This window comes from Chanos chanos, chromosome 3 (assembly GCF_902362185.1).
Source record: "Chanos chanos chromosome 3, fChaCha1.1, whole genome shotgun sequence".
NCBI lineage: Eukaryota > Metazoa > Chordata > Actinopteri > Gonorynchiformes > Chanidae > Chanos > Chanos chanos.
Genome location: NC_044497.1, coordinates 3,091,468 through 3,105,408, shown reverse-complemented (window position 1 = coordinate 3,105,408; position 13,941 = coordinate 3,091,468). Strand labels below are relative to the sequence as shown.

The 13,941-nt window shown below is 39.1% G+C and overlaps 2 protein-coding genes across 2 annotated transcripts; both read left to right on the top strand.

Annotated features, from left to right (window-relative positions):
* The first annotated feature begins 5,997 nt into the window (after positions 1 to 5,997).
* Positions 5,998 to 6,770, top strand: LOC115806336 (DELTA-thalatoxin-Avl1a-like). Its single transcript, XM_030767008.1, has 2 exons — positions 5,998 to 6,122; positions 6,353 to 6,770. Exons 1-2 carry the CDS (start codon positions 5,998 to 6,000, stop codon positions 6,768 to 6,770), a joined length of 543 nt encoding a protein of 180 aa, XP_030622868.1.
* Positions 6,771 to 11,308: 4,538 nt separating this feature from the next.
* LOC115806335 (DELTA-thalatoxin-Avl1a-like) lies at positions 11,309 to 12,109 on the top strand. Its single transcript, XM_030767007.1, has 2 exons — positions 11,309 to 11,451; positions 11,689 to 12,109. Exons 1-2 carry the CDS (start codon positions 11,309 to 11,311, stop codon positions 12,107 to 12,109), a joined length of 564 nt encoding a protein of 187 aa, XP_030622867.1.
* Positions 12,110 to 13,941: the final 1,832 nt, after the last annotated feature.

Genomic DNA, 13,941 nt, shown 5'->3' with positions numbered 1-13,941 from the left:
TGCCCACTGGGTTGGGACCTATTACACACCTGTCTGGCCATGAAGGGATCTCCTCTTTCTGTGGTCTTTCTCAAGATTTCTTCCATTTTTCCCTGTTACACCTGGGTTTTATGGGGAGCTTTTTTTTTTTTTCTTTTTCTTGCTCTCTTTGAGGATTAGGTCTGAGTGTGCCGTCCTCTTTTGTTTTGCTGTAAACCTGTGGGCATGTAAAGCCCTCTAAGACAGTACACAGTGATTTTGGGCTCTTCATAAATATGAACTTGAACTTGAACTTAGAACCATACCAGTCACAGCCATTGCCAAAGTGATGGCCTAAGAAACTTTTTCTTACTTCACAACAAACGACATTCTCTTCCCTAATAGGAAGATGGATATGAATATTTCTGTTTTCAGTGAATCAGTGAATCATCTTTCAAAACATGACACACATTACCAAACCAAATAAATTAATCAAATTCACCAAAGCAGTGAGACTGATCTTCCAATCAGCTCCATCATATGAGCTGAACTTTTCACATAACTCAAATGTTCAGCATTTCTGTGGGTTTTGTATGAACTCCTATGATGTACTCTGGGTATGCTCAGTTTTCTTATTGGAATATTCTGACATCAGTCTGATTTTCATCACTGCATCCTGCCAGGTTAAACCACTTCCTCTCACCAAATCACTGCAGTGCAGTACCCAAAGTCTTTACATCTCTAAAACATGACACATTACCAAATCATATACATTCACCAAACGTGACACATTACCAAACAATATACATTCACCAAACATGACACATTAACAAACCATGTACATTCACCAAACATGACACATTACCCAACCATATACATTCACCAAACATGACACATTACCAAACCATATACATTCATACACATTCACCAAACATGACACATTACCCAACAATACAAATTAACCAAAACAGCTAAACAGCTTGTCTGGCCCTCTGATCAGCTCCATCCAAAGGTGCAAGTGATGCATTTTGTATATGATGGTAAGTTTTATTGTTTGATAAAGAATGACTAAATAAATACAGAGTGTGACTGGACATTGGTTTTATTTGAGTGCTTTCATTTTGTTGTCTTTGTGTTCAGACAAAATAAAGTGGAGGTGGTTTTCTCCACATACAGACATCCTCTTTAACACAGTCAGGAAGACCTTTCACTTTCTGTCTTTGTGTGAAATGTTACGTGCGCCTACTCACTGTGTCAGCTGTGTGTTCCTTTCCTGTAAGGCGTCATCTCGTTCAGCATTTCTGTGTGTTTTGTGTTAACATGGAGGGTGTTAATGCATATATCAGCTGTTGTGTTGGGTATGAATTAGAATTGTTTAGCTCTAATTCAGCATTAGAACAGAAGAAATCCAGGTAAAGCTGAAGGGAGTAAGACAGGGAACTACAGCCAGATACAGGTAGACAGGGCTAACAGGCCAGGGCCAGGGGCGTCGCTAGACATAGAGCTCTACTAGGGCACAGACCCCCCCATTACTCAAATCACACATGTTTTTGTTTTTTTTTTCCTGCTGCGTGTATGAAATGTGCTATACAATGCACTATATAAACTTCCCTTGCTTAGCCCATTACTACTGGCACTGCCATATTGCTGCTGCTGCAACTGACACATTTACTGATAAAAGTAAAAATGGAGCCATGTTAATCTTTATGAAAATATGTATTTCAACATACATTCTCAGCATGTTTTTTTAGGCATAAAAGTTACACCCTGCATATGCAAATAATAACAACAAAACCCAACTCAAGGCATTAAACTATTGCACATTTCCATTCTTCTGTATTCCACAACAGTAATCATTAATAAAAATTAAAATCAAATTCAGACTAGGACAGCTGAGGTGGTGCAGTGGTTAGAACTGTCGCCTCACAGCAAGCGGGTCCTCGGTTTGATTCTTGGCCAGGCAGCCAGGGTCCTTTCTGTTTGGAGCTTACATGTTCTTCCCGTTTCTCCAGGAGCTCTGGTATTCTCCTACAGTCCAAAGACATTCAAGTCAGGCGAATTGGAGATACTAAATTGACCCCTCGGTGTGAATGAACATTTTTTGTATGATGACTTCAGGTGATTGTCCATGAGAAAGATCAAATTAAGATACGTGAATAGATCCAAATTCAAAAGCGTGTCTTTGCCAAGTCTTGGCAAACGTAACTAAATATGACACCATATTCCCATGATTCCTATAGCTTTTAAAACTACAATGGCACATTTAACCTAACGGTGAAATGGTAAAGCTCTTGGATCAATTCTGAACTGGATAGTCCTTAGACAATATATAGAGTAATTACAGCTCATTTTCTAACTAGCTCTTACAGTATCTTGGATAATCAGGCAATCCAATCACTGACATTTTTTGAGCATTTTTAGCTGAGAATAACAAAGCTTTCACAGATCTGAGGGTATGTTTTTGTTTTTGTTTTGTTTTTAATTTTATGAAACGGACTTAAAGAAAATGTTTTCTTGCTACAGACAGTGAGTGCTGCTATTACCATACATGTCCTGATGACTTTACCACTATCCTTAGCTGATTCCAGACTGAAATGCAGCCCGTAACTATAATTGGTGATGAATTCATCATAACCATGCCCCATTAATACTCCCAACACTCAAACTGTACCTCAGTGATGCTGCTTTAATGTTCTGCTATACTTTGGTGCTCCATCCTCCATACCTCCACTTTCAAAAGCAGCCCAAAAATCTTTATCTCACTCAACAATGTTCTTTGCTCAGTCCATAGGAACCCTTGGTTTGGTGCCTCAAACTCTCCCAGTCACTGCTACATCTACTTGTGGCCCTGTATTTACAGATAAGACTGTTCTCCAGCTAGACTACAAGTCTTTAAAACAGCCCTCTACTCCAGTGGAGTTAAATATTTTGACTGAAATATCGTGAAGGTGGAGCCCCAGAACTAAATAAGATGAGGAACACACTAGAAACGTTGTGAGATTCTTTGTGACCAGGGCACCAACTTCTGCACGGGAGAGAAAGAGCTTGAGAAATTCTTTGCTACTTTCAGTCTAACCTTTGAAGCCGACTTGTTAGTCAGCAGAGTTAAGTTTGCTTTCAAACCCAAAACATCGGGTTGGCGCACATAACTTTTGAACCGTATGCTCGATTATCAAAAATGAAGTACCACTGGATTCCTTGGACCACGCCGAGTTCAACACACTCCATGACGTCAATTTCAGCCATTTTGGATTTTATGAAAAAGTTTTAAAATTTTTGCAGGCTACAAATTTTGTCCAATCTCCCCCATAAATGGCTCAAATGACCTTCAGACCAAGCCTCACAAAAAGTTGATGAAAAATGATGTACTACTCTGGTGAAAATTTCAAATATACAACCAGAACTCATTTCCTCAGTTATTGCATCCAGTGATGCAACGCTGTCATTTAGGACGTTTTGGTTATGTGACTGTGAAGAACACTACATGAAAGTTCTCATATATACTAGGGTGGGGAGCAGTTTGCAGTACGCAGTGTATACTGGGCCAGTATGCTATATGTAGTACACTAGCATGGCATTTCAAATGCAGCCAACAGCAGTGGGGCAGTGACAGTAATAGTGGGCTAAGCAAGGGAACTTTATAAAGCACATTGTATAGCACATTTCATACACGCAACAGGAACTCAAGAAAAAAAACCCTGTGTAATTTGAGTAATGGGGGGGTCTGTGCCCTTGTAGAGATTTATGTCTAGCGATGCCCCTGGCCCCGGCCTGTTAGCCCTACATGTGTCTACCTGTATCTGGCTGTAGTTCCCTGTCTTACCCCCTTCAGCTTTACCTGGATTTCTTCTGTTCTAATGCTGAATTAGAGCTAAACAATTCTAATTCATACCCAACACAACAGCTGATATATGCATTAACATCCTCCATTATAACACAAAACACACAGAAATGCTGAACTAGATGACACCTTACAAGAAAGCAACACACAGCTGACACAGTGAGTAGGAGCACGTAACATTTCACACAGAGACAGAAAGTGAAAGGTCTTCCTGACTGTTTTAAAGAGGATATCTGTATGTGGAGATTTTGTCTGAACTCAAAGACAACAAAATGAAAGCACTCAAATAAAACCAATGTCCAGTCACACTTTCAATCAGTATTTATTTAGACATTCTTTATCAAACAATAAAATCTACAATCATATAAAAAATACATCTCTTGTACCGATGTCCGAATATTCCAGCAAGAAAACTGAGCATAAACAGAATGCATCATATGAGTTAACAAAAAACCCACAGAAATGCTGAACTACATGGCGCTTTACAAGAAACCAGCACACAGCAGACACGTAGCAGCACGTAGCAGACAAAGACAGAAAGTGACAGAGCTTCCTCCTGGAGACCAAGAAATGTATATCTACAAGAGGATGTCTGAACGGGAATGAAAGTAATTGCACATTACTTTGTCTGAACACAAAGAAAACTCTTGCAGTGTCACAGTCTAATTAGTATTTATTGAGTTACGTGAAAAGTTCAACTCATGTGATGGAGCCGTTCGGAAGATCAGTCTCACTGTTTTGGTGAACTTGATGAATTTGTTTGGTTTGGTAACGGGTGTCATGTTTTAAAAAGATGCTTCACTTTGGAAACAGAAATATTCATATCTGTCTTCCTATAAGGGAAGAGCATGCCGTTTGTCGTGAAGTAAGAGAAAGTAATTACATCTCAGGCCATCACTTTGGCAGTGATGGCTGTGCATGGTATGGTTGTAGAGTGTAATATAGTGGGCTTGTGGTTTTTTCATGTGTGTGTGTGTATGTGTGTATGTGCTAGTGTAACGGTAGCCAGTGAGTAGAGTGCTGCGCAGTGAGTATACCTCACTCCCCCGTCACCTTAAGAGGCGTACTAGTGACTGACACTAGTGCCCATGGGTTTTAGCCTCCTTGCTAGCATGCCCGCCTCCATCCCGAGGGTCGCCGGTTCGAGCCCAGTGTGATGCACAACGCAGATGGTAACACCACCATCATGAAGAGCAGGAGAGAGTGGGGGCAGGGTTTGGTCCACAGTGGTCAGTGATATCAGAGACAAGGCAGGGGCAGTAGACACACAAATAGTGTATGACTGTGTGTGTGTTTGTGTGTGCGCACATGTGTTTGTGTTCGTCCTTGTTGGAGGTTAAGGGCTCTGTGTTGAAAAACTCTGAACAGGTCACCTGTCCATTGCAGCTGTGAGTACATGGAAAAATGTAATCTGATTCTAATGCTTGCAGAAAATCTTCACGGTGGAAACCGCTCCATTCAAATCTTAATTCTGTAATCTCGTATATTTTTATACTGATGTGCTGAGATGGACAGGCATGCATTAAGTGGCTGCATGTGTATTGGTGTGTTGTTGAGGGCGGGGTTTTGGTAAGGAGACTCACAGTGTCTATATAACACTGTGAAAAGAGCCACAGCACATTGTTCCACAGGAGGTGAGTTCTGAGATCTTCATATGAAAAAGTGTGCTCTTGATTTTTTTTTCTTTCTTCTGGATACAACATTGTTATTTCTATTCCAACTTTCCTTTTTTCCTTTTAATATAGCTTAATAATGGGCTCTCTTTAATATGGCTGTCTTAATAATGGGTTCTCTTTAATATGGCTGTCTTAATAATGAGTTCTCTTTAATAAGGCTGTCTTAATAATGGGTTCTCTTTCAGAGTGTAAGTGAACTGTGTAAGTGAATAAAGAAGTGACTAAGGTGACACTGTCACACTGCTGACCTGAAATGATTCTTTTTTGATATTCTACTCTGGAACTTAATCTGCACCAGTTAATGCATGTGTTTGTGTGTGCGTGTGTGTGTGTGTGTGTGTGTGCGCCTGTGTGTGTGTGTGTGTGCGTGTGTGTGTGTGTGTGTGTGTGTGTGTGTGTGTGTGCCTGTGTGCGTGCGTGTATGTGTGTGTGTGTGCGTGTGTGTGCGTGTGTGCGCCTGTGTGTGTGTGTGTGTCAGTCCGTCTCATTCTCCAGTAAGAAGTAAAGATTGAACACTGAGAAATGGCATGGATAGGAGCTGTGTCGGATGCTGTGGATATTGGCCAAGCTGTCGCAGATGCCACTCATCGCAGCTGCACCATAAAAATTGAAAACCACAGTAATGTCTACTCATTTGCCCATCCCAAGTAAGACCGCACTTAAGTTTCAATCTCTACAGTATTAAATTAGGACTAAATCAGGCCTAAGAGTCTAAAGGCACTTTTAATTGATGATTATGTAAGTGTAACGTGAGCATAACATTTTCATTACACTCATTTCTACATGTGTATTTAAACCAGTTAATTTAATGTTTAAAGGTGATGATAGCAGACACATATTTCATTTCATGAACACTGAATTATGTTTATTTATGTAGAGTCTGGATGCACAGTGGATACAATAACCAGCTTCCCTCACCCACTGTGGACATCAACACAACGGAGGAGTGTGCCTTCTCCAAGGCAGCAGGCGCTGCCAGAGGGGCCGTGGGTGTGTTGACTTATGAGCTGTTGAAGAGTAAAAGTAGCTCTAATAAGCTGTTGGCAATCATGTTCTCTGTGCCTTATGACTACAACCTCTACGAGAACTGGCTGGCAGTGGGCATTTTTGACAAAACTCAAAAATGTGATGACACGCTCTACAATCTCATGTACTATAATTCTGACTCTAAGTTCCGGCGTGCCAAGGCCACAGACACTAGTATAGTGTACATATGGGAATCAATGGAGATCAGGGCTGCCATGAGCAATGCAGGCACAGCTGTTGTTGAGGTGGAGATTCATGACAAGAAATAAATCAATGATAAAATGGTTAAGTAAGAAATTGTGTGTAATCCCAGATTATGTTATATAATATCATCATTATTACAGAGAAAAAGGTATGATAATTGCAAATGTATTTTTCATTCTATCAGTTCTGTAACACTGATTTCTGAAATACTTACCTGATTAAAGTTAAACATGTGATTGACACATGTTTTTTTCTGGTCATTATGAAAACTTGTGAACACATGATGAGTCTGATTTACACTGAACATAGTTAGTATGAGAGAACCCATATCAGAGAACTCATAATTTACTCTCAGTGACTATAATTACATGTGTGTGTTTGTGTTTTTGCGTGTGTTTTGTTTTAAGTGGTCGAACTAAGCAACACACTTCTATTGACAAACATTGTTTCATAAACCAAAGGTTAATCCAACAATCCAACACAGACTTGGGCATATTATTTCTAGTCCGTCCTCTCTCTAATGCACTGTGCTGTGTGCTTTAACTTATATAGAATATAGAATTCAGAATGGTTTAGGAAACCAAGTCTCCTCACAAATACTGGAATATCTGAAACAGTTGTTGAAACGGGGGCATTTTGTATCTCTATGGCGATAGTTAAAGTTATGGTTACCAGTCTCAGTTATAGTTGAGGGAAGTCAGTAGAAATTAATATTATGAAAAGGCATGCTCTTCACTAAAACAAAGACATGAATATTTCTCTTTTCAAAGTGAAGCATCTTTCAAAGCATAACCTACATTACCAAACAAATAAATTCACCAAATTCACCAAAACAGTGCTATCAGTTTTCTAATCAGCTCTTTCATATGAGCTGAACGTTTCACGTAACTCAATGAATACCAATCACAGTGTGACAGTGTGTCAGTAAAGTACAGATGCTTTCATTCCTATACAGATGTCCTCTTGTAGACATACATTTCTATGTTTCTTGCAGAAAGCCCTGTCACTTTCTGTCTTTGTCTGCTACGTGCTGTTACGTGTCTGCTGTGTGTCTTGTGAAGCGCTAAAGTGGGTGTCCCCCCCCTCCCCGCCCCATACAGATATCCTCTTTAAAACTTTCGGTCAGGAAGGCCTTTCACTTCTTATCTTTGCTGGGTCTACTACGTGCTCCTATGTGCTGCTACATGTCTGCTGTGTGCTGTTTTCTTGTAAAGTGCAATGTAGTTCAGCATTTCTGTGGGTTTTGTGTTAGTGGTATTAATGCTTATATCAGCTAATCTCTAGGTCCAGTGTAGCTGTGGTCTGGGTGAACAGGACTAAACTTGTCACGCTTTCATCTTCTCTTCTCTCTGATCACAACTATCGGCACTCATATTCTCCAGATTACTAACCACTGTCATATTCTAATCATTTTCCAATTATCACGCATTTACTGTTTCATTCAATTACCTAATTTCTTCCTAAATACCAGTTGGATTCACTGAGTTTTTTTGTGAGATCATTCTAGTGTACTGATCCATGTAAGTTATCAAACCATGTAAATTCATCAAATTCACCTAACCAGCTTGTTTGTCCCCTTGATCAGCTCCATCCAAAGGTGCAAAAGATGCATTTTCACGTGATGACTGGTTTAATAAAATCGTCGGGCTATGACGCGTATTGCGTCATCACTGAGCTCTATCAGTTTAGTTGTTGCACTGCTGCCAAGCCCTGATGTGATTTGTATACTAACTCATGCTTAATTTGTGTTCGCTGGTCCACTTTTGGGACATGTATGTGTGCGTAGATGCAAAATAGGAGAACTTCCCTTTCAGTTTGTATTTTACATGTTGCATGTTGTTACAGATGCTACTTGCTGCGAAGTGTATCCTAACAAAGAGATTAACAGGAAAGTTAGCATGAGGCAATATTTAAATGAGCAATATGTCGCATGTTAAACTTGATAAGTCCGTGCTCAGTTAACCGGTTTATATTACATCCCATTGAATATTGGTTTGATAGATAATATAGTTACTAGCCCGTCAAGACTTCTGAAAAGGCATATATTTATATCTCAGATAATGTGTATTCCTGTATGGTAGCATCCGTGGGTGAATATTTGTCCATGAAAATATGTTTGTGGTGCTTTATACATTTGTTCCAGTCAACTGAATTTAATTGCAACTTCCGTAACCAGCGATCATCATGGTAGAACATGGTGACTGCACTTGTTCTGGAAAATCCTTGAGACACAGCTCTTGCCTATCAAGACTGAAGCAAAAGTTAGCTGGATACAGTCTAGACGCCATCTAGTGGCTGGTATTAGACTCCTATGTACTGATTATAATTTCTCTGTTCTTTTGTGTTCCATTGTACAGAGACCACATCGATACGTATTTATGTTCAGTTGAAGTTTTAATAAAGAGTGGACTTCAGTAGCCTCTCATTGTTGCCGAATCATCCTTCTGACAGAGGATTGGAGTGAATTCAGGTGGACCCCAGCCCATATGCACCTCTAGATACTGAGCACAGTAAATGCTGATTTACAGTGAGACTGGGCATCCTTTTGTTGTCTTTGTATTGAGACAAAATAAAGAGGAGGTGGTTTTCCCCACATACAGATATCCTCTTTAAAACCTTCAGTCAAGAAGACCTTTCACTTTCTGTCTCTGTGTGAAATGCTACGTGCTCCTACTCGCTGTGTCAGCTGTGTGTTGTTTTCTTGTAAGGCGTCATCTAGTTCAGCATTTTTGTGTGTTTTGTGTTAACATGGAGGGTGTTAATGCATATATCAGCTATTCTGTTGAGTATGAATTAGAATTGTTAGCTCTTTGTAATGGATCACAATATAAAACTGTGCTGAAATTATGTATATTGCTTATTTCCATTCTTTAAAGACCCAATATCATCCTAAAGATTTTGTTTTTTTGCATGTCTGTTACTACTCTAACTACAGTTAATACATCTGAGAGAGAACTGTTTAGCAATGCCATTTTCATTTCACTTTTACACTAAAACTGATGTTTCTGGCATCTAAACGATGAATTGCACATTGCCTGTTTTCATTGTTTATATTTGCATTTATTCGTTTAGCAGACGTTAAATATGTATGAACAATGATCAGCAAAACAACATCCCTTTCACCATGACAACAAAGTTGATCTATAGCCTCATGATCTGAAGCTATTTTGCACCTTTAAAAGTAGCTGTAAAGTATGATAGCATTACAAAGGTCCTAAATCATCACATTGTTAAAAGGCTCAGTATCATCTTAAAGATATTTCACAAGGTGTAGCCATTATATTTCTTGTTTTCTTTGATTGATGGTTGGTCTGTGAAGTTCCAGATACATTTTTCAAATTGTTTTTTTCCCCTCTGCTTCTACAATACTTTTAGAAGACTTCATCATTATTATTATTACTATTATTATTATTATTATTATTATTATCATACTGGAGAGATGTGAGCAGGTGGTAAAGATGGTAAGACCATCATTCTGAATCCAGAAAGCAGTCAAAAATCACTACTATCAGTTTGGGGCATTTGGAAAGGAATGCTAAAGATATGACATGTAAAAATGTCTCATCGGCATGTAATGATACTGACTGGTAAGATACCCCTAATTTAAGAGGAAAAATTAATTTGCCTCGAACAAATTGAGCAAGAGGTTCAATTAAGGAGTCAAAGATTAATTAGGAGAGAGGACACCCTTATCTAGTGCCTCTATAAATATGAAGCATGTCTGACACTAGTCTTCCAAGTTTCAAGCTGTGTATTTTGCATATGACACTTGAACCATTTTGATGTGTTGTACTTCAACTTTTATTTTTTTGAAGGATAACCTCTCCTTTAACTCTGTCATCAATCTATCCATTAGATTAGATAACTCACTGCAAGAGCACTGATATCCACAGTGGCATGTGTGTGTGAGTGCGTGTGTGCATGCGTGGGCGTGTGTGTTTGTATGTGGTTGGCATGGTAGGGGCATGGTGTGTGTGTGGGCGCGTGTGTTTGTATGTGGTTGGTGTGGTAGGGGCTTGTGAAGCAGTTTGGAAAGGTCCTATATAAGTGGACTCTCTCACTCTTTGTGTAACAGTCTGACCTGAGGCCGAGAAACCGGACTCCAGAGAGGTAAATTATTGACACGGGATGGCTAGATTTATTTATTTATTTATTTATTTTCCCCACGCAACGGAAATTATTTTTAATTTCTCTTACTGTCCACCTTTCTACATATATTAAATGATTCAGTCTGAAACAGTTTTAGTGAACAAACTTTACATTGTGAGTGTTGTGGAGTGCTGTTGATTCTCCTGGTAAGAGGAGTAAGAATGAAAAAGAATCATTCATCTCTCTGATGAGGTGTGTGTGTGTGTAGTGAAAGTGTTTCTAGTGGATTTGAAGTTGTTTTTTTTTTGTAAGCCATGAAATTCTTGTTACAGACAGTGGTCATATGAAGGCCTGGGCATTGCTCAGTGGTCACAATGCCAGTGTCCTAAAGTGAGAATTTTTATACCGCTTTGTGTATGTGACTGTGTGTGTGACTGTGTGACTGTGTGTGCGTGTGCGTGTGCGTGTGTGTTTGCATTTGAAAGACAGTGAATTCCAGAGAAACGAACTCATGATGGAACTTCTTGGTGTAGCTGGTGGAATCGCTTCAATTGCGGGTCTGGCTCTCCAGGTGGGTGCAGGTGCCATGAAAAGAGAACGTACATGCACCATAACCATCAAAAACAGCAGCAGAGTCTTCACACTTGTCAATCCCAAGTAAGGCCACACTGAGGTTTACACCTGTATTATTAAATTTGCACTAGCTCAGGCCTCTGATGACTATATATGAGGTCACTGTGACATGAACATAACATTTTCCTGACACTCATATCTATATGCTATCAAAAATTATTTACACTAGTCAATTTAATGTTAACATGTGATATCACGCACAAAATGTCCATGAACATCAAATTTCATTTCAAGAGAAAGATTTTTTGTTTGTTTGTTTAGAGTCTGGATGTACAGTGGCCGCAGTAAAACACTTCCTGCGCCCACAGTGGACACCGAAACAGAAGAGGAGTGTGACATCTCTAAGAAAGCAAACACCCCCGCAGGGGCTGTGGGTGTATTGACTTACGAACTACACAACAAGAACATGCAACGTTCCAACAAGTTAATAGCTGTCATGTTCTCTGTTCCTTTTGACAATAATTTATTTGCCAACTGGTTTGCGGTGGGTGTTTTTGAAAACACTCAACTATGTGACAAGAAACTTTTCAATCTCATGTACTACGAGTATAGCTCCAAGTTCAGTCGTGCCAAGGCCAAAGAGTCTATTAGAATGCACACAAATGACCCCATTAAGATCAGGGCTACCATGAGCGATGCCGGTACAGCTGTTGTTAAGCTGGAGCTTCTTGACACGTGTTAAATGATATTATATTATGTAGATTATATGATATATTATGAGTTTAATTTAAAGTTAAATTGGGAATATGGTTGGTCGGTAAATGTGTGAAATTTCATGTTATATGATGTGATGTGATGTGATATGATATGATATGATATGATATGATATGATATGATATGATATATGATATATGATATATGATATGATACGATACGATACGATACGATACGATACGATATGATATGATATGATATGATGTGATATGATGTGATATGATATGATATGATATGATATGATATGATAGAGATGCTATCAAAGAGAAAAATGTTTTCTTAATCTTTATATGTTTTCATCCTTTTTGATCCCTTTCTGCACTGACTCACCTGTCCTCTGTTAATTTACCTGTTTTTTTGGGGTTTTTTGTATAAATACCTCTTCCTTTTCATTGCTTCTTTGCTATGTCTTACATTAGTTATCTTGACTTAGCTGAGCATTATTCTATCAGTTAGTCTGTTATATCCTGCATCCTGTTCTATGTACCCTGTTCAACCTCAGGTTCAATAAAAGTCTGATCAACTGCACATGCATCCAGTTTCTCACTCCGGTCATAACAAGCACACTTTTTAAAACTCACTGCTAATCCAGCAAACACGACTCCAGCAGAGGAGCAACACTGAATGCAACATCCCTTAAAACATGTGCAGGACAGTCACCTCCCCTCAGTGGGACCACACTGTAGCCCTGAATGGTGTTTGTTCATTCCATGCACTTAAAAAGAGGAGAACCCCTTTCTGTGCCATGCAAATGGAGTGATATTCAACTGAAAAAATCATATATTCATCCAACTGGAGATAACTTAGATGTTGTTAAAGTTCATTTTTCAAGTGTAAAGAAGAGTAAAATTCACACAGGTTTCGGTGCTTAAGATGAGCAAAGAGCTGGCCATATTCCTGTAGCCTACTGATGACTCCTATCACATACAAAACGAATACAAGAACATTTGGGTTAAAAATAGAAAAAAAAGGAACCCATTCATTGTTGCTTCCCTCTCATTATTTAAGAGAGTTAATGTATCTAGTGAACAAGCAGGACACCTGGTTCCACACTTACATTTAAACATGTTCAGGAACTGCGGAAAGCCTGGGATTTGCATCTTCTCTCTTCTCTATTAACTCATTTGGCTTTATTTTGAAACAGCACTGTTGATGCAATATCTCGCACAAGGCAATGACGTATCAAATACAGACTTTTTATGTATCATTATTTTAAAACATATTTTTTTTTTATTTTATTACACTAAATTACAATGTCTGCATAAAGACCTGCATACTTCAGCTAAATGAAGAGATATTTTTGTCGAGTATCAAACCGCTGTTATTTGTTGGGCAGTGAAACTACAGGGCAAGAAACTGTAGTAAAAGAACAAAGTAAAATGCAGCTTTCATCCTGTTGTCAGTCACAAAGCGGACGGCCTGATGCCTCGACAAGTGTGCTGAATCGTAAAGTCAACGGCCATCATCTGAGTGGCAGATGCAGGACACAAAACTCTTCTCTCCTTCACTCTGTTTCACTCACTGGCTTTCACAGATCTGATACACTGTATGGAATTATATTTTGCATTTCATACACAAAGGAACGAACAATGCTCCGCTGATGACGTCACATGGCGTTTAGATTGGCTTTGCTGGTGTGGTACATTCAGTGAGTGAAAGTGTTGTTATATTAGTGATGTGAAAGGAACTGCACGTGTGTGATTTATGGATGTGACCTCATACTCTGCTTTCACTGCAGTCTTATCATGCATTCCAAACGACACAAAGTCATGGTGGAGTTACCATAAAAAAACTCAAAAC

Excerpts from the sequence above, each read along its gene's own strand:
- LOC115806336 (XM_030767008.1), top strand. The coding sequence starts at position 5,998 with ATGGCATGGATAGGAGCTGTGTCGGATGCTGTGGATATTGGCCAAGCT. Across the intron at positions 6,123-6,352 it reads TACTCATTTGCCCATCCCAA|AGTCTGGATGCACAGTGGAT; the intron begins GTAAGACCGCAC and ends TTATTTATGTAG.
- LOC115806335 (XM_030767007.1), top strand. The coding sequence starts at position 11,309 with ATGGAACTTCTTGGTGTAGCTGGTGGAATCGCTTCAATTGCGGGTCTG. Across the intron at positions 11,452-11,688 it reads TTCACACTTGTCAATCCCAA|AGTCTGGATGTACAGTGGCC; the intron begins GTAAGGCCACAC and ends TTGTTTGTTTAG.